Source organism: Thermobia domestica, chromosome 1 (genome assembly GCF_964235325.1).
Source record: "Thermobia domestica chromosome 1, izTheDome1.hap1.1, whole genome shotgun sequence".
Classification (NCBI taxonomy): Eukaryota; Metazoa; Arthropoda; class Insecta; order Zygentoma; family Lepismatidae; genus Thermobia; species Thermobia domestica.
The window spans coordinates 96,906,353-96,925,762 of record NC_137454.1 but is presented as its reverse complement, the minus strand read 5'-3'; the positions used below and the strand labels follow the sequence as shown (position 1 = coordinate 96,925,762).

Here is a 19,410-nt window from a genome sequence, read left to right as displayed (position 1 = left end):
ACTATATTCTGTTTCTAATATAATGGTGTTCTAAATTACGAAAATAATTAGCCAAGTAATCAAACCGAATGTTAATCGACATCATCCTAATTATTCAAGATTTTACTAGTTTTTCCTATCTACGTGCATTATAGAGCAAATACTTATATTATTCAATCCAAAATCTTTCTAAAAGTTGTCGACTATTGGATAAACTTACTTCAAAGTCATTTTAAGACTATTACTTCAATTATGAGTTTATTCAATTTAATGCTATTATGAATATCTAATTATGCCAGTCTTCTAAAGTGTATCACTTTATTTATTATTTTGTATCATCAATTAAATTTAAATTAGATTTTTCTGCCATATTTAATTAACATATGTAGAATATGCATTGATTTCTTCAAATGGAATTAAATATTTTCCTAGTGACTATGAATCTTTGTAAATGAAATTTTATTGTATACCGGGGGAACTCATAAGTTTCTAATATTTTGTGGGGGCATAGTGTCTCAGTGGTAGAGCACTAACCTCTGATGCAAAGGGTCCCTGGCTCGATGCCAGGTAGTGTGAGGGGTGGCAACATTCCTTTCGTAGGTTTTCTCAAAATCCTCCCATTCTCACCCCATCAACTTCTTTCAAAATCATTCACTTTCACTCATCATCTGTCTCCTTTTGCCTGTAGGGCATAATCGAGGGACGTAAAACTGAAAATTTTCACTTCATTTTTGTGGCATTTTGGCACTGAGGTACAGTATATGAGCCTTTAAACATATGTTGAATATTTAGTAGACTTCAATTGGTATTGATTCTAGCCATGTTCCTATCGTATCAGACAGGAGTTTACGAACGGAAACAAAGATCAATATAAGTTAGCAGTCGAGTTGAAAATGGAAAAGAAGAAACTGTTTGGGTGTTTCTACGCCATTCAGTCACATCAGTTCTCAATATTCGCTCAAGACTACTAAATACTGGAGGCCAAACTGGCTCAGTGGTAGAGTACTCACCTCTTGCGCTGCAGTCCCTGGTTCGATCCCAGTTCCTGCCAAGTAGGTTTTATGTTGGACAAACACCGTTCTCAGAATTCTCTCGTTTCCACCCACTCTCTTCATTCCACCATTATAACCCATCTCATGATCACTGTCTCCCTTAGGCTCCATACATAATCGTGGTATATTGAATTTAAAAAAATACTAAATATTAACAACAAAGTAGAAACATATTTGTAGAAATGAATAGGCATAAATCTTAATTTCCTTCTGCGCAAAAGAAAATTTATTTTGTGGTTATTTTGCAATCATAGTGTCATTTTTTGGGGGGGGGTAACTTGTCCCCTTATTATGTCTTTCCAACCGATTAGAATTTGAGACTGAGAAAGCCAAGAATATAATCTGCAATGGCAATTTGGTATTTCGTTAATATTATTGGAAAAGAAGACAAGGAAATTGTCAAATAACATACCGAGATTAAAATTGTATATTCTTTAATTAAGAGACGATAAGTTATGATCAATTTAATATAAACATTTTCCCCTCAAAGCTCTGCATTTACTCATGCCCCAAAATGCACGCGTACGTCAGTGTTCTAACATCCAATAAACGCCATACTCCTTAGAAATACACATCGAATACGTGTAAATATTGATACTCTATACTGCTGCAATTTGAATGTTCTGATAATTTTATGTTGTATATTTTGACGTTTTGTCATACAGATCCAAACCTCAGAGTTTCTTAATTAGTGTGCATATTAATAAAAATCACAAATCTTTACGTTATTTAAATTGTTTCATAAGGTTAAAATTTTATTTAGATAATTTCATATTCAGTATAAAGTAATATAATTTGTTTTCATAGCCATAGTCAGGGAGGAGTTATAGCGGATAGTGCTCGCTATAAATTATTTTTACCTTCTAATACAGACCGTTGAGGACAACTTTTAAATTGAATCGAAATTAGAAATTAAATTTTTGCTACTTTAATTACCCAATTAAATTGAATTTAGAGCATTTTTCTCTTTTGTGCGTAAAATGGTATGCTTCTTACTGGATGCACAAAACATCTCTCATTAGTCTTTCCTCATTCGAAACATTTTCAACTCAAGTACCCTATTATTGCACCATGACAAGCATCAAAGGCATAGAACCAGATGCACTTTCGAAGAATAACTGAATCGAAATAATACACAATGTTTGGGACATCCTGTGATCACCTTCAGCCACCCCTGAGACCTTCTCTTGTTTGTTTAGTTGGTTGCTTGCTTGAATAGAGTTTAGCGCCATTTTGAGCATCGAGGCTGTATGAGACGCGGAGCTACAGCATAATAGGCATGTAGGATTCGAACCACAAAAGATATTTCTTTAGGTAAATGTATGTTCAAAGGTAAGTAGTAAAGAATGTAAGGTGAAAAGGATCTAAAGCTCTGTTAGAGATTCCGTAAATAGATAAATAAACAAACACTTCTAGGTTGTTCTTTATTAATTTCTGCCTCTTCTAAGAAATCGGGAAAGCTACCGGACTGTTTATTTTTCATTCGTCCAACCAATTCAAAATAGGAGTTGCGCATTTCTTACAAACACGATATACTCGTCCTAGAATTAGTTTCTTATCATGTAGGATTCTGACATATATAGCACATCCAAATGTCAAAGGTTTCTACATAGCGATATAAAAAAATAAAGCAAAATAATAGGCCTGCGTCACTTGGCTTTTGCACTTCTTAAAAAAAAGATATCAGCATTCTGAAGAGAAGGGACGGTAAGTCGAAGTCACAAAGTCTTGGACTGCTGGACTCTGGTCAAACGTCCCAGTATATAAACAACCTCACCCCCGGCCCTCGATAAGTTCGTTCGCCGGTCTGTATAGCTTAATTCGTGGCTAGACTCTGTCAGAGTGAGCCACTTAATAACTATGAAGCTTACAGTGGTCGCCCTCGTGGCGGCTCTGGTAACAGCTACCTCAGCCGGTAAGAAATCTTCTATCTACGATCTAGTGATATATTTTAATGTGTTATTTATTATTATTATGTGAAAATTCAATGCGAAGTGTGCTGGTAGAGTGATTTTTTTTTAAATATCATTACTATTCCACTTGTTGGATGTGCATCAAAAAGAATGTGACGAAATTACTCTCAACGTGAAGTGTGCTTCTCCATATAACTGTGGATTTTTTTCAGTGAAGTTAAAGAATGGATGGTTTTGTCAATTTAAGTGTTCAATCTTCACCAAATCAACGGCCAAAATCAAAATATCTAAGTGTTGTGCCATTTTATAGTGAAACTTGATCTGCCATGCCTTACAATTACGACACGATTTTCCATGTGAAATCACGGGTGCTAAACAAAATCGAAGTGAAATATCAAAATTAAAGGAGTGATACCTATACTCCGAAGTTTTCTTTTTCAACTGTTTGTCGTACGTATAATGCGTGCATATACTTAAAAAATAAACAAATAAAACTATTACTTTTAATACGAATACAATCATTAAATTACTTTTAATTAATTAACAAAATACTTATTTTATCTCTTTTAAAAACAGTTCTTCTAAAAATATTATTTATAGTGTGACAATATTGGCAAATTATCGAATGGCAATATGAATTCTTCATGAAATAACTAAACATTTTATAGAAATAACTAAATCATTTTTTAAATATTTTTTTTAAAAAAAGGTAAAACTTAAAATCGCTAACTAGTTAATCATACTCTGTCACCCAAAGATAATTGGCAATTGTCTTAGATTTCTATAATTCTGAGATAAACATTTTAATTAAAACTACAGTTTGTTTCTGTGCCTGTATTATTAATATTTTCTTAAGCTAAAAATAGTTTGAAAAAATACATAGAAATGTGTTTTTTAAGTTCAGTTTTTAAAGTAAAATTAGAATGAAAGTAACAGTTTATACTGTTTATATTAATTATGTAAAAACATATTTAAAAATTTAAAAATTTAAGCAACAATTTTAATGTTTTAAAAGTGAATATAGTGTGCATAATATTTTGACAATTTTGAAGAATAAATTACTTTTCACTTAAACAAATAAATAACCTAAGAATCTCTTTGTTCTAAGATAGTTCAAGCAAATTAAATTTCAATTTCAATTATTTTTCAACCAAGTGTGTAGCACCTCTTTTAAAGTCCAGGGGGACTAGAATCAAATATCCCTTTTTTTCAAAAATTAAATGTTATATAGTTGTAATGGCGTTTTGATCATCATTTGGTATATGTTCAATCCAATTATTATTTTAATAATAGTAATACCTATTTAACGAATTAAATAAGACAATTTCAGTTTTTGATTACCAACCAAAATATAGAACATAAGAACATAAAACATACAGTTGTTTTAGAACATAATTTAAATTCCTTTTCTATTACATTTCGAAAGGAGGTTTAATTTAATTAAGAGTTCCAGCTAAGTTTTCTTCGAAAAGTAAACTATGAAAAATAAAACAAAATGGCAGATCATAGAGTTTTACATTAAAATGGCAAACATGCAGTATGTATATATCGTTACATTTAAAAAACATCATTAAAGTACGTATTACGAAAGACCACTTATAAGGAAAATTGAATACGTTACTAGGACGATTTTCGAGGAAATTAGAACACACAGAATCAAAATAATTTTGTGGACAGTGACAATCTATATGTACAGTTTTGTTCAAGAAATCTGGCCACTTATCACTTTAAAAAAGCACTGTAGTTTTACCCATAAGCTAAAGTAAATACTATATATATTTTTTGTAGCTATTTAAAGTTATTTCAAGCCAAAATATTGACTTGTCCTAACACCGTTGTTAGGATACACCTTTTAAAAGAAAAGTTGGTGGCCAAGATTTTTTTGAACAATATTGTTTATATATGCAATTATGTTTAAATTCAGTATTTTATCTAGTCCCCAATGATCTTCACTAAACTCACTATACTTTTTTTTAAAGTGCAAAATTTGAAAAAAATGAAGTGTATCAAACACGAAAAAAGGTAGCCAGATAGTATCTACAAAATGCTGTTAAATAAACTGATAAGTGTTTCCGAACCTTATCTTATAGACTAAAAATTTGGATACACAGTTTATGACGTCATTAATTGTTGAACACACTAAATTTTCACACTATCCGAAAGGTGTTGAAAATAATTTTTAGTCTGTGTAGTAGCATTTTGCAGGTACTATATCTGACACACTTTAAATTTTTGATGCTTTTCATTATCTTTAAGATATTCATTATTTTTTAACAATGGGGTGACCTTAGCGAAGAGTCTTGTTATTTATATTCAATTACACTTACTATATATATATATATATATATATATATATATATATATATATATATATATATATATATATATATATATATATATATATATATATATATAATTTTCTATAGCCTTAAGTGTGATTTAACAGTACATTTTAAAAGCTTGGCCTTCATTTTGTTTCATGCAGAAGATATGTATATCTATCCATTAGTATGTGTCTAGATATTATATTACGTTCAGTTTTATTAATATGATTGAATTTTACGGATGTTTTTGTTAAAGTTCATAATTCATCTACGAATACGTATATATTTTTGTTTTTATATAATTTTCCATTTAACCTGCTTATTTACGCAAAAAATCACAAAGATGAGTTAACTTCGTTATTACTAATTCACGATTTAATTTTATTAACGCTTCGTATTGTGAGTTGCGAGAGAAAAAAAAAGTATTTGACAAGGTTAAAAATTGTGTCATGTAGACAGAAATAATAAAGGTTCGTATTCCTCGGTCAACAGTTTTCGAAACTTTTCAAAATATTTCGGACGTGAAAGGATCATATAATAATTTTGTAGGACAATATACTGATATTTTCGAAATACTAATTAACAAGATTGCCCTTGTTAAAGACGAAGTGTTTCTCATTATTCTTCGACTACATAATGACGTCATAATTCCTACTTCTTACTAATAAGAAATATGTATTTTAATTTACTTTTACTTTTAATAAATTATACGGATAGAGATGGCAAAAGAAGCCTTTAGAGAGAAGAATTAAGACACTAACAAAGTTTTTTTTTTTTTTTTTTTTTGGCCTTAGCTTCTAGCGGTAAAATTGCAATTTTTACCAATGAAAGTTCCCACATAAGTCATCGAAATCGAAAAGTGTATGTGTATTTTGTGGGTTGTTAAGTAAAAGTTATGGAAAAATCATTAAATGCGTTGTTTCGAACATTGTGCTGTACGAGGCACAAGTATAGATATTACAAAAGAGTACTGAAAAGCGAGTGAATGAGTTCGAAATATGAGTAGGCCTACAGGGAATAATGAAGAAAATTTTCTGAGTTAAACGAAAACCCAACCCAAAAATACAGTATTAACAAAAATGAGAAAATAACATAATAGGGGAGGAAAATAAAATAAAAGGAGAAAAAGAAACTGGTTATTGGTTATCTCACTATTTGAGAAGAAATAGTCTTGTTATGACGAATGTGAAAAAAGCATGGAAGGTAAAAGAAGGATGGAAAAGAAAGACTATAGATGATGGACAGTATCAAATTCTTAAGTCAAAAACGAAGAAATTAGCGGAAGAATATTAGTTTATGGAAACATCTTAATTTGCAACGAATGATCTGTCTCTGATGGGAAAATACTGATCATAATTGTGTGTTGAACTGTACAATAGAAATGAACGAAGCACGCTGAAGGAGAGGTTAAAATTTATTCCCTTATACTTGACCGTCAGTGATAGAGCGTTCGCCTCTGGTGCATGGCGTCCTTGGTTCAATCCTGGGTCGCTCCAAGTGAGCTTTGTGGTGGACGAACATCATATGCATGGGTTTTCTCGGGATTCTTCTGTTTCCTCTCACTTTCTTCATTCCGCCATTTCATTCATTTCTCATCATCATCATCTCCCTTAGTCTAGCCGGCATAATCGTGGGATGTAAAACTTAAAGATTTTTCAACTTATTCACCCCAAATTTCCTTTTTTGAAACATCGGGAGTGATTTTGGATTTTGGGTTTAACGTCCCTTTCAGCAGCGAGGCTATATGAGGTATCGGGAGTGATGACAAACAAAATGCATATTCTGCCAAATGGTAAAAGCTAGGGTGTAGCCACGGGCGCCGATTCTGAAAACCCTTCACTTTTTATAATTTGGTTAAGCCAGTATCTCTATTAAAATTCCCACTGATTTCTTATAAACATCTGACAACGAAACAATAACCCCCAAAAATTATACAGAAATCAGTGCCACGGGGTGTAGCCACAAAGAACTAATAGGGACCCGGTTCCCCAAGCGATTTCTTTGATTTTGTGTTTATTCAACTTGTTTAATACTTTCAGTAAAAGAAGAATATTTATATGAAAGAAAAAGATTTTTTAAAAAATAAATCACTTTGACACTTCAAAATATTTAAAACAACTGAAATTAATCAACTTGGTTACTCCCATTTGTCTAACTGGATGCACACAGCTCTGAAATAGTTAACATACTGTTCCATAACAATGTCTGAGTATGATCTTTCCTTCAAGTATTTCTTAAGCATCTATATCCACACAAATGCAAAGTCAAACAAATGAATTTCCATTTAAAAAATGTTTCTTTATGGATAATTCGATCGTACATTTCTAACTTCACACACTTTCAAGATACATGTTCCAAGAATGTAGTATACTACAAATTAAATAATAATACTGTATCTGCGTATCAGGTGCTTAGGAGTGTACCCACGGCGGAAAACAAGTGGGGACCCGACCCTCCAAACGATTTCCTGCTCCCCCCAAATGAAGTTCGACTCTTAGATGTCTATTTAAACAAGTTGACTAAAGCAAATAGTGAATGCTTACAATAAAACAAATAGAAGTTCCCATTATTCATATGAGAGAAATAAGGTTTAAGTGAATATATAACCAGAAATTTGAATATTGTAAAAATTGTCCCTCTCTTCCCATTTAGAAGCAGAATTGTCGAAAATGCTGCAATATATGTTTATTCATTTTTGATTGTGAGTTTATATACAAGGGCGCCCATCAGAGGGACAAGGTGAGGCGCTTGCCCCCCCTTCCGCCCTTAGAGGAAATTGTGCTTCGGAAGATTGAAAACCCAATAGGTTTTTTAGAATAGTTACCGTAAAATTTGAGATGTCATTTGAACTGTCGCTTATACTTGCCCCCCTTGGAAACCACAACATGGGCGCCCTTGTTTATATATCGAATTTCACGCCTCCAATTTAAGCGAATACCACATTAAACATTTTTTGAATGAAGAATCGAAAATTTTAATACTGGAAATTGTCCACTTTAGAAGCCGAAACTTTGATATACCTGAGTAAAATATATAACTAATCTGCTGAAATCTTCTGTAGGGTAAAGGATAGAACTTTTGAGAAGTAAGTTTTTTTTCTTTAAACGTGTCTATGTAGAGCTTGTTTCTCGTAACAAATCATTTATATAAAAAAGTCGTAACATTATATATATAATAAAATATTTTTTTTTAGTGTTGCACCCACGTTTATGCCGAGTAGGCTAACGGAGACAGTGATGATAAGAATGAATGAAACGGTAGAATGAAGTAAGTGGCAGAACCCAGAGAAAACACACACGTACGGTATTTGTCAACTAACAAAGCTCACTGGGTGCAAGCTGGGATCAAACCAGGGACCCCACGCACCAGAGGTGAACGTTCTACCACTGAACCATTGCGTCCTCTGTCTATATAAAAGAGTCATAAATGGAACATGTTACATAAAAAACAGGATATATTTCGGTATCACTGCACTAAGGAAGGAAGCCTTGACCTGAGTCTGCGCTCTGAGTACACCAATGATACTGATTGATCATCAACTTTGTTGCTCTTCTTTATCTAGTTGGATGCATTCAGTTACTATCTTGCAGCATCTATATTCTTGCTTAACTGTTTTAGAATAAACGCATTTTTTCTTACATTTTTCTCTGTTCTTAGACTTCCAAACTATCCTATTCATAAGCGTCGGAAGTCTTACAGAACGGTTTTGTCGGTCCGTCCGTCCGTCTGTCTGTCGACAGATATCAGAACAAAGCCGTAAGTAAGAGATATCGAGATGTGGTTTCTTGCAAACGATTCAGCTTCCCAATTCAACAAACCACGACTACCCCGAATACTCTAACAAAACCGGAAGTGGTTAAAATTTAATATTACTTCCTCCTTCAATATTGATTTTCACAGAGCAAAACCGATCAGAGATAACGAAACACGGTTTACTGTAATCGATTCAATGTCCGTCCTAAGAATAGGTTCCATCTTCTCCATTAATCATCTAATAAACCCGGAAGTGGTTCAAATTAGCCATTTCTGGTTTGAGTACTTTCTGAGTTTAATGTCCCGTTCAGCAGCGAAATGTTTATCGACAAAGTGCGAAAACGGTAACAGATACGATAAGTTTTTTCTTTCTTTTTTCTTATTTTTGCATACGATTCAGCGTCTCAAGGCCCAAGGTACTATGACTATCCCGAACACTTTAACAAAATCGGAAGTGATTGAAATTTATTACTACTTCCAGTTTCAATACTGATTTCCATAGAACAGAAACGGACAGAGATAGCAAGATCCAGTTTTCTTGCAATTGATTTGCTTCCCAAGAATAAGTTCCGGCTTCTCCATTAACCCTCTATTCAAACCGGAAATAGTTTGAGTTAGCTATTTCTGGTTTCAACATTTATCGCTATACAAGAAAACTCGTAATAGATAACGACAAGCGGTTTTCTGCAATTGATTTATCTTACCAAGAGTAGGTTCTATCTTCTCTCTTAAGCATCTATTGAACCGGAAGGAATTCAAATTAACTATTTCCGGTTTTAACTTTTATCACCATAGAACAAAAACAGTAAGACATAACGAGTAATGGCTTTTTGATATGGATTCAGCGTCTGGAGAATGGTTCTATCTTTGATGTTATTAATCTATATCAACCAGCAGCTATAGATGTACTACTTCAAGTTTGAATACTGAATTCCCATAGTTTGGAACCATCGTAGTTTCAACCATGAAAGGAAACTGACTTGTTATTTTAACTTTTGAATAACGATAGCAGATAAGAAAGTATACTGATCGTTAAAAAAATCGAGTTAGAGATTTCAGCTGATTTACACATTTCATGACCTCTACATGCTGAGAAACGGATTTTTGGATGTCTGTCTATCTGTCCATTCGCCCTAGTGTAAAGATATTCACTGGCCTAGAAGCCATAATGTTCAGCATATCGAAACCAAATTTGAAACTTTTGAAACGAAAATGAAAGTTTTTATAAGGTTCCCTAGGAGCTTTTATTTTATGTTCATTTTCTTCCTACCTCTAAAAATAGAAGTAGTTTACTGAAAGTTTAAAGTTAAAATTTGCAGTTCTCTCAAAAACAGCTCAAATGATTTCGTTCACATTTGAAAAAATCAGAAGAGGTAGTTTGTTATTGGGGGTGAGTTTTTCCCTGAAGATTTTCTCAAAAGCAACTTAGACGACTTGGTTTTATATTTCATTAATAGATGTTTTGTTAATAACCTAACAATATGGCATAACTCATTTTCCTTAAAGAATTCACAAGGCTTAGTTTATTCTTGGAGATGAGTTTTTCTAAATAAAAAAAACTCAGAGGATTCATTCATATTTCATCAATAACTCTTTAATGTTGCGCAAATCACTTGGCACGAAAGTATTTACAAGAGTAATTTCTCTATTATTATTATTATTATTATTATTATTATTATTATTATTATTATTATTATTATTATTATTATTATTATTATTATTATTATTATTATTATTTACTATTCCCTCAAATACGATTCATGTAATTTTGTCTTATAAACAAATAGTCCAAATACATGTCAGTCATTTGTCATTAAAAATTCACAAACGATAACTTACTTTTAAACTGAGCTTTCTTCGAACGAACTTTTCCGAAAATATAATTTTATTCGTATTTCATCAAAAAATGTTTCAGCAATGACTCCAGCACAACACACTTTAGTTTAAGAAGTTAGAGCAGGGAAGTTCAGTGCCGTGGTCCTTATCTTTTATTTGCACACATAAAGGCGAAGTCAAACAAATGGACTTCTTAACATAATTTTTCTTTCCCTATGAATAATTTATTCGCACATTTCCTACAATCTGTGATTCTAATTTTGCAATGCCAGAATCCAAACTGCAAATAATAATAATAATAATAATAATAATAATAATAATAATAATAATAATAATAATAATAATAATAATAATAATAATAATAAGATATGTAATATGTATAAAGTCCATGCATGGTGAGTCATTCATTCACCAGGTGAGTTATTCTGAAACAGTACTTTTGGTTCGCTCTTAGTATGTAAAAGTTCGGCCCTCCTCAAAAATGTGTTGGCTTCCCCCCAAGAAAAACTTGCTGGGTACAACCCTGGTAAACATGTATGTGTATAGTATGTATGGTGAATCATTATTAGTTCATATTCTAAAAGAAGACTTTTGATTTCCTTTTAGTACGTAAAAAGTTCAGCTTCGAGTCCAATGTAAAAGTCATAGGAACAATTTGCTGACTACACCACTACAGCGCGCTGGTAGAAGTTACATTTCCATTGTTACAATAAATTTTGAAAGTAGTTTTAAATTGCGTTTCGAAGTTTTGGTATTATTTTAATATGTCATGCAAGAAAACCAGCACATAATCTGTAATGTGAGTTTAAATTACGTGTATATTTTAACATAAATATGGCACATTGTTTGAAACAACCAGGAAAATATTCCGTTGTACCAAGGTTTTCTAATGCCATTTCGAAAATGTACGTGTATTTTCATAGACTAAGTTCGAATTGTAGAACACGAATAGAGCACATTCTTAAATTGGTCAATTGTATTTTTCAAACTACAAATCGTATATTCTTTGTTACCGGGGAAATGCAAAACTTTAACGGCAAAATAACAATTTTACAACGTAATTTTCACTGTTGTTATTAAGATCTGTAATAGTCATACGAAGTATCGGTAGTTAGTTAAACGTTCCCACTTTCATCCCTATAGGCTAAAGAAGACAATAAATAGGTATGAATGATTATGGTATTATCAATTTTTGAAATGAAAGTGGAAGGAAATTAGAAAAATCCCTGAGGAGACTCACGGTTGTTGTTGACTATATGCTCAATGGCCAGAAATCGAACCCGAGGTTCTGCGCACCAGGGCAAACCTCAAATAGTGTGTCTGTCTGTCATCAGTTTCTCGCGTAGAGAGGAGTGACCTAAAGCCATGCAGACTTTTGTACAGATCTAATTACCTACGAAGTCCCCCCCCTTTTTTTAATTTTCGCTCGGAGGGATTTTCTGGGAGGTGAAAATGTACCAACATCTTTGGTTGATTTCGAAAAACGCCTGGCCTGTATGCAACTGACATTACGTATTGGTGTTGCGGGCTTACATAACAGCTAAGAATAAACACCCAACTAATGGAATGGTTGTGGAAACATTCTTCTTCCTCTGTAGAAACAAACATCAATAAAACATATAATGTCAAAATTGATTTACAAATTTACTGCTGAAGAGACATACGTAAATTATAGGAAGGTTGTATACGTGTATTATAGGAGAAAGAAAGGTATATCTGGATTTTTTGAGTTATCTAACTTAATACTTCGTCTAGATACAGCCTTGAATGAGTTACGGAACGGTTTGAGTCCTACTGCCGATCATCTTCCTAACGTTTCTCCATGGTTTTGTTTAGTCGAACCAGATAATGTTGAAATGTGATCTTTGATAAGTAGGCCTTGGTTTTCCTTCAAAAATTTCTTATCGTATTTCATTGTCGTTTCTAGTGTATAGTGTAAACTTGCCGTTTAATCTGGAACTTCATTAATAATAAATACTATACAAATCATTGTGACACAAATGTTGATTCCAATAACAGATGAATCTCAGTAGCTGGAAGACGTACTTTAAAGCATAACTGACATATAAAATATGTAATTAGAGGTGTTACCCTTAACATAATTACATATATCTTTAAAATAGAGGTACTCATAAAATAGAATCATTCCAATCAGCAGAGATGTTGGTCTAACAATTTTGCAACGAATTCTCCGTTTTGCAACGTTGATCTAACGATCTATGCTAATTTTACGAAACCTAGAAAATATAGTTGAAACATTTTAATGTTAGCATTTTAAAAATGCACAAAAGTATGTACTTGATACAAGAACTCAAGTTTTTGTGTTTTGCGACCTTATACAACACCGAGATTATGAAGGATGGAACCTTACTATTGGGGGGATGGGCTAAATCACGAGCGGGGCTTGGATTCGGTGCAATTGGTAGGTGCATAGCCCATCACTTAAGTTCAACTCTTATAGTATAAGTCGTTCCCTACAGCATTATCTCATATGCAAGAGAACTGGACTAAATTTAGTGATAAATATGCAATTGGCTTCAGCAAAAGTAGTATGCTTCTATAAGTGAGGGCGGAACATGTTAAATTGTTTTGAAGAGCGCCGTGGGACACATATGGGATTGATACCCCTTGTTTAAATGTACCACTTAGTACAACTAAAGCTCATATTTAAAAAAAAAAAAAAAAAAAAAAAAAACCTCTATGTATTGAAACTGAAAATCAATATTTCAGAGTTAACTAATTAAAGGAACATAAACAATTGTCTACTATTTGACTTGACCGGCGTTTGTCTGTCTATCCGTCTGTCTCTATATGTGTCTGATCCAGGATAGCTCGTAAAAGTTAACCAATTATAATGAAACTTTGCATATGCTTTCCTCCAACCTTGGGAAATAAGTCTACCTTGTTCGGGATTGAAATTTGTCAAGAAAAAACGGGTAAAATGCACTCCATATTGCAAGTTTGAATATACAGAGTAGACAGAATAGACATATTTATCTTAGATAGATACGTCCTTGTAACTTTAAAATTAGTAAATAAAAAAAAAACGCTGAAATTTTGAACGACGCAACTATCAACAGGCAGGGCCGGCGCGAGGGGGGTCAAGCCGTATCATCGCCCAGGGCGGCAATATGATGAGCGGCAAAATTTGAGAAAGAAAATAATAAAAGGACGGCATGTGAAAGTACCGCCCAGGGAGGCAAAACTTTTAGCGCCGGCCCTGTCAACAGAGGCACATTATTTGGCATAATCTGCAATACCACTAGAATAACAGTGTTGCCAACTCAACATAAAATTATATATATATATTTTTAAATAGCTCTACATCAGATTGTTATACACTTCAAATCTGCGTATTAAACAAAGATTTACAATATCACACTTATTAATTAAGGACAATGCAGTGCCACAAACAAATTTTGGAGGTCTCTACAACCCTAGTAACACAGGTAGGATAACGCACATCCGAAGTACCCTAGTGTGGCAAACTATATTGATGATATGACATATTTCGAATAAATAGATACGGAGTTAAAATGGATTCAAAATTTGACATTTTCTTTGAAACGTTTAATTTCGAAAAAAAAAATTTGATAAGTATCATATCCATCCACAGAGAAAGTTCTCAATGGACGTAGAACCATAATGGCGTTTACAGCAATTTGATGTCTCAAACCGTTATGGAGATATGATGAACATAGTTAAAGTTTGCAGCACTGCTTAAAATAATGTAATTGCGATAACTTATTGTAATTACGACTACCAAAAAACTGTTGCTGTAATGTTATGGAAGCCAATGGAAGCAACATATATTATAAAACGTTCCGCTATATTTTTTTATTTTAAGCAGTATTGCAACCTGTGCGCATGTTTTTCATATCTCCAGAATAGTTTGAGATATCAAATTCCTGTAAACGCATTAAGATGTGTATATATTTTGAAAATAATCTACGTGGTTAGACGTGATATTTATCAGAACCAATTTTTCAAAATAAAACTTTTTGAAAAAGTCAAATTTTCAATTCCTTGAAACTTTGTTTCTATTCATTCGAAATATGCAGTATATTTTGGATGTGCATTGCACTGTCCCTCTCACTTGCATTGTTAGTGTTGTACAGACCTCTAAAGTTTGGATGTTTCTGATATTGTAGCGTTCATAGTTTTCAACTCTGAATAATAAATGTAGTATTAAGTTTTCTTTTAACATGTAAATTTGAAATATGTAATATTCTGACGTAATGTTATTTAAAAACAAAATAAGTTTATATTAGGTTGGTTTATATTTCACACAACGTCCCCCTGTCGACCGTTGCACCACACAAAACCCTCAGTTTTTATAAATTAAATTAAAAGTTAGAGGGGTGTATCAAGATAAAGATCCGTCTTTTATATATACTACAAAGTATTGTAGTTAGATTTAAATTTACGGTTTCTTTCAGCAATCATCCAATGCGAGTAAGCGTAACTACTGCTCGCATTTGAACCAAATTTGGTGCGCAAGTAGCCAATGGTTTAAGGAATAAAGCTTGCTATATTTAGTGGCCAAGCTTGGCTCATTAAGAGAGGCAGGATTCTACAGCTTTGGATTCCGAGAACTTCTGAGTTCGGCTCACCTCGGTTTGTTTCATCTTCAATTCGTGGGAGAATTTGTATATACAGGGTGACCCATTTTAATCTTTCCACGGAAAGATCTCGAAAACAGTCGAACATAAATGAGTTGAGTGGAGTTGATTTTGAGTTTAACGTCCCTTTTCAGCAGCGAGGCTATATGAGACGTGGACCTACTGATTAACGTGGAATCCGAACCACATGAGCTCCGCCGGGAATCGAACCCGGATCTCCCGCGCCAAACGCGCGTACGCTAACCGCTTACCCACGGAGGAGCTCTCGAACATAAATGAACCAAACGAAAACCTCAAATAGGAAGTACCATGGGGCAAATCGAATGGTGATGTCGCGGTGCCACCCAGGGCCGCACTTCATGGGGGCCCTGGAGCCCAACTTTAAAATTTTAAATGGAAACGAAGGGAGAGTGATAGAATGAAATAGATCTTTAAAAACTAAAAAGCGTTGTGGCAAAAGATTGTTCATGTGGGTCACCGTTTTCAAAATGACCACCACGACATGGTATCGGTATCAGATAAAACGTCCAGTACCACTAATATGAAAACGGTTAAAGGTAAATGGACAGACCAAAAATTCGAATAGGAAATCACAGAGGGTATTTATTATTTCACGGCTCGAGAATGTTGCAACAGAAGAAAAGATGGTTAGAGTGAAAGTGCCATAATGCAAAGGAGGAAATCTAATTCCTAGAAAATTATTGCTCCAACTTCCCTCTGTAAGTGGGTGAGCGGGAAGGAACGGTGAAATTGCAAACGAGAACTTTATTTTTTGCAAATTGTATCTACGGAACACAATTATCTGAAATGTATTTTTATAAGAGATAGATGCCTCTGTAAAAGGATAAAGTTTGTAAAATTCTTGTTAAATAGTACCTTCTATTTTGATTGTAGGCAATGATTTGATGCACAAAAGGAATAAGCTGAAATGCGAAACAAATTTGTCGAACAATGCAATTTTAGAACAACGTGTACAAACGTTGGTTTTGTTCAACAGTCGTCTGCACGATATTGGTTCGATTCTTTTCCTTCTATGTCTTCTTGCATTGGTAGAATATGAGCTTCACTAAAATGTTGTCCACAGTTACATTCCAAATAACTTTCAGCAGAAATCTCAGTTGTGATCCTCAGTAACAAAACAGTACATACTGATGCAGATGCCCCCCAAACATCTTGCACGCATTGCGTTAAATTATCAGGGGCGAAGAGGCGGGCAAAATGTTTGCAAGTTCCAAAAGTTTATTATTAAAACCTTTGCTTCTCATTTCCGTTGCTTGCTTTTCCCATCCAATCACACTTTGCAATACAAATGGGTATTAAACTTCAATTTCACGTTATTTTTATTCATTGCAATACCAGTAACTTGTACACACAAGTGTTTTAGAAAAACCATACCTTTTGCGAGTAAAAGTGGGGTTTTCATTTGAGATTTTACCATTCATTCCCGCTTCACCCACTTACGGAGGGAAATCGGAAACATAATTTTCCTCTTTTGCATATGTTAATTATAGGCTACTTTAATAATCTTTTTCTCCGTTGCATTATTCTCGAGCCGTGGAATGATAAATATATTCTGTGATTTCCTATACGAGTTTTATTCTGTTCATTTATCTACAACTGTTTTGATATTAGTGGTACTGGACGTTTTATCTTATACAGGCATCATGTCTTGGCGGCCATCTTGAATACGATGACCGATATGAAAAATCTTTTGCCACAACGCTTTTTAAAGATCTATCAAATGAGTTATCACTCGCCCCATGTTTCCATTTAAAATTTTAAAGTTGGGCCCTGGGCCCCCATGAAAGGCGGCTCTGGGAGGCACCGTGACAACACCATTCGGGGTGCCTCATGGCATTTCATATTTGAGTTTTTGTTAGGTTCATTTCTGTTCAACCGTTTTTGAAATATTTCCGTAGAAAGAGTAAAATGGGCCACCCTGTATATATATGTAAATTAGTTCTGGTTCACTAAGTCTTCAACCTGAAATATTTGATGGAACAACATCCTGGAAAGCCAGAACTGTCAGAATGAGATGTGAGAGTTTCATGTTTCTTTGATTACGAAGTAAAATAGTTGATATTTAGTTGGTTGAAAGCTTTCTTTCAATCTGAAAATAGGTTAAAAATATATAATATTGGCTATTTCTACTATTATTATATATTTTTATGGTTTATATTTACTATTTTTCGTATGGTCACAAAAACAAATTGATACAGATCATTCAGTTAAAACCAAGAAAAATGAACTCGTTTAAAATGCATAATCATTTCTACTAATAGCATATATATATGTGATATGAGCTCCTTACTCCATAAACTATTGTCAAAAATGTCATAAATTAACACACATCCTTGACATATTCATATGAAATCTTGTAAAGCCAGTGCATACCCAAAGATATGAATTGCCATTTTACCACTGGTAAAACTATTGATCATGACATGCGCGTTAAATTTAATTATACTTCCAAAAAATAAAATAGACAAACTACAGAACAAACACTTATTCACAGTGAAGAACACAATAACCTGTTGTCACGTGCTCTACACCTAATTTGATAAACATTCGAAAAAAAAATAAGAGAAAATATTTATTCTATTTCTATATTCTTCTTTGTTGTAAGATAATCCTCTTGGTCGGTTGTTGATTTTAGTTGACGACACTTACACGTTCTGAACATGTGTAGAAGAAACGAATTTGTCAAGAGGAAATGAGACTGGAGCAGAGTTCAAATGATAACTTGCTGGGTAATCTTGGGATGTGTTTATTCACTTCTGGTATGACCACAGCAACAAGTTAAAACCAAATTTCGTCGACCTCACGAACTTATTTCTCTACGCTAAAAGCTAATAATAAAGAATTATATATATATATATATATATATATATATATATATATATATATATATATATATATATATATATATATATATATATATATATATATATATATAATCAATAGGCAAAAAAGCTGAAGGAAAAAGGAACTTGATAGTTGCTGACTCAGGGTACCATGTGCTACGGTCATTCAATTTGATATGACCTGAACCTTACAACTTGATTTGCTAAGGATTTTAATAGTTAATTAAGATAAGTTAGGAAAGAGCTATGTATACATATTTTTTTATCTGATTTAAAAATTATAATCATTCTTAGACTAAGAAGATAGATGATTAGCGCTTTAAAACTTGAATTATATAAAAGAAATTTCAAAGTGAATGTTTCTTAGAATACTTAATTTTTCTATGTTAAAAACAAAAAGTAAAGTTTGCGTACAACATTGAAAAGTAAACAAATATTTTTTTAGATGTCTTTATGTTCTTTAATTACATTTTCAATTTAATTCTGATTGTCAATTAAGAGTACATGGTCATCTATGGTTATAAAAGTATATAAAGTTCTTCACTATTGTCACAAGATGAACACAAATTTTGTTTACAAGTATAGGATGAGGCAAATTCCATGTATTAAGAGACAGATTACAAGATACATTATACAGGAAACGTGGTGACACGTGGTGTTCTCACTCACGCGTATACGAATCATCATTTATGTGAAGCGTTTTGCTTGTTTATTTATGGAAACTAATTCACTCATTCAATGTCCTTACCTTAAACTACACAAAGAAAATATGAATCACCATTTGGTAGGGACTTTTATCTTACCTTGTAGAGATGAGTAGAATCAATAATGACTCTTTAAATATCTTAAGATACGTCTACCAAAAATTTAAAAAATTGTCATGATCATATGACTTTGAAATTAGTACACTTTTGAAAATAATTTATTGATCTTTTATAAGATTGTTTACTTAATAAAGGGGCTCTTATACACCCTAAGATGAACTTTTTTTTTTTGCTTTTTCCATTTCTTTCGCCGCATTATACACATACATGTATTCATGTATTCATATATACATATGTACATCA

The 19,410-nt window shown here is 32.9% G+C and overlaps 1 protein-coding gene across 1 annotated transcript in view; it reads left to right on the top strand.

The window, feature by feature from the left end:
- Positions 1–2,795: 2,795 nt before the first annotated feature.
- Positions 2,796–19,410, top strand: part of LOC145687573 (uncharacterized) — an 83,233-nt gene continuing 66,618 nt past the window's right edge. The window contains exon 1 of the mRNA XM_081761040.1: positions 2,796–2,946. Coding sequence (XP_081617166.1) covers positions 2,892–2,946 — 55 coding nt within the window. The 5' untranslated portion in view covers positions 2,796–2,891. The remainder of the gene's footprint in view (positions 2,947–19,410) is intronic.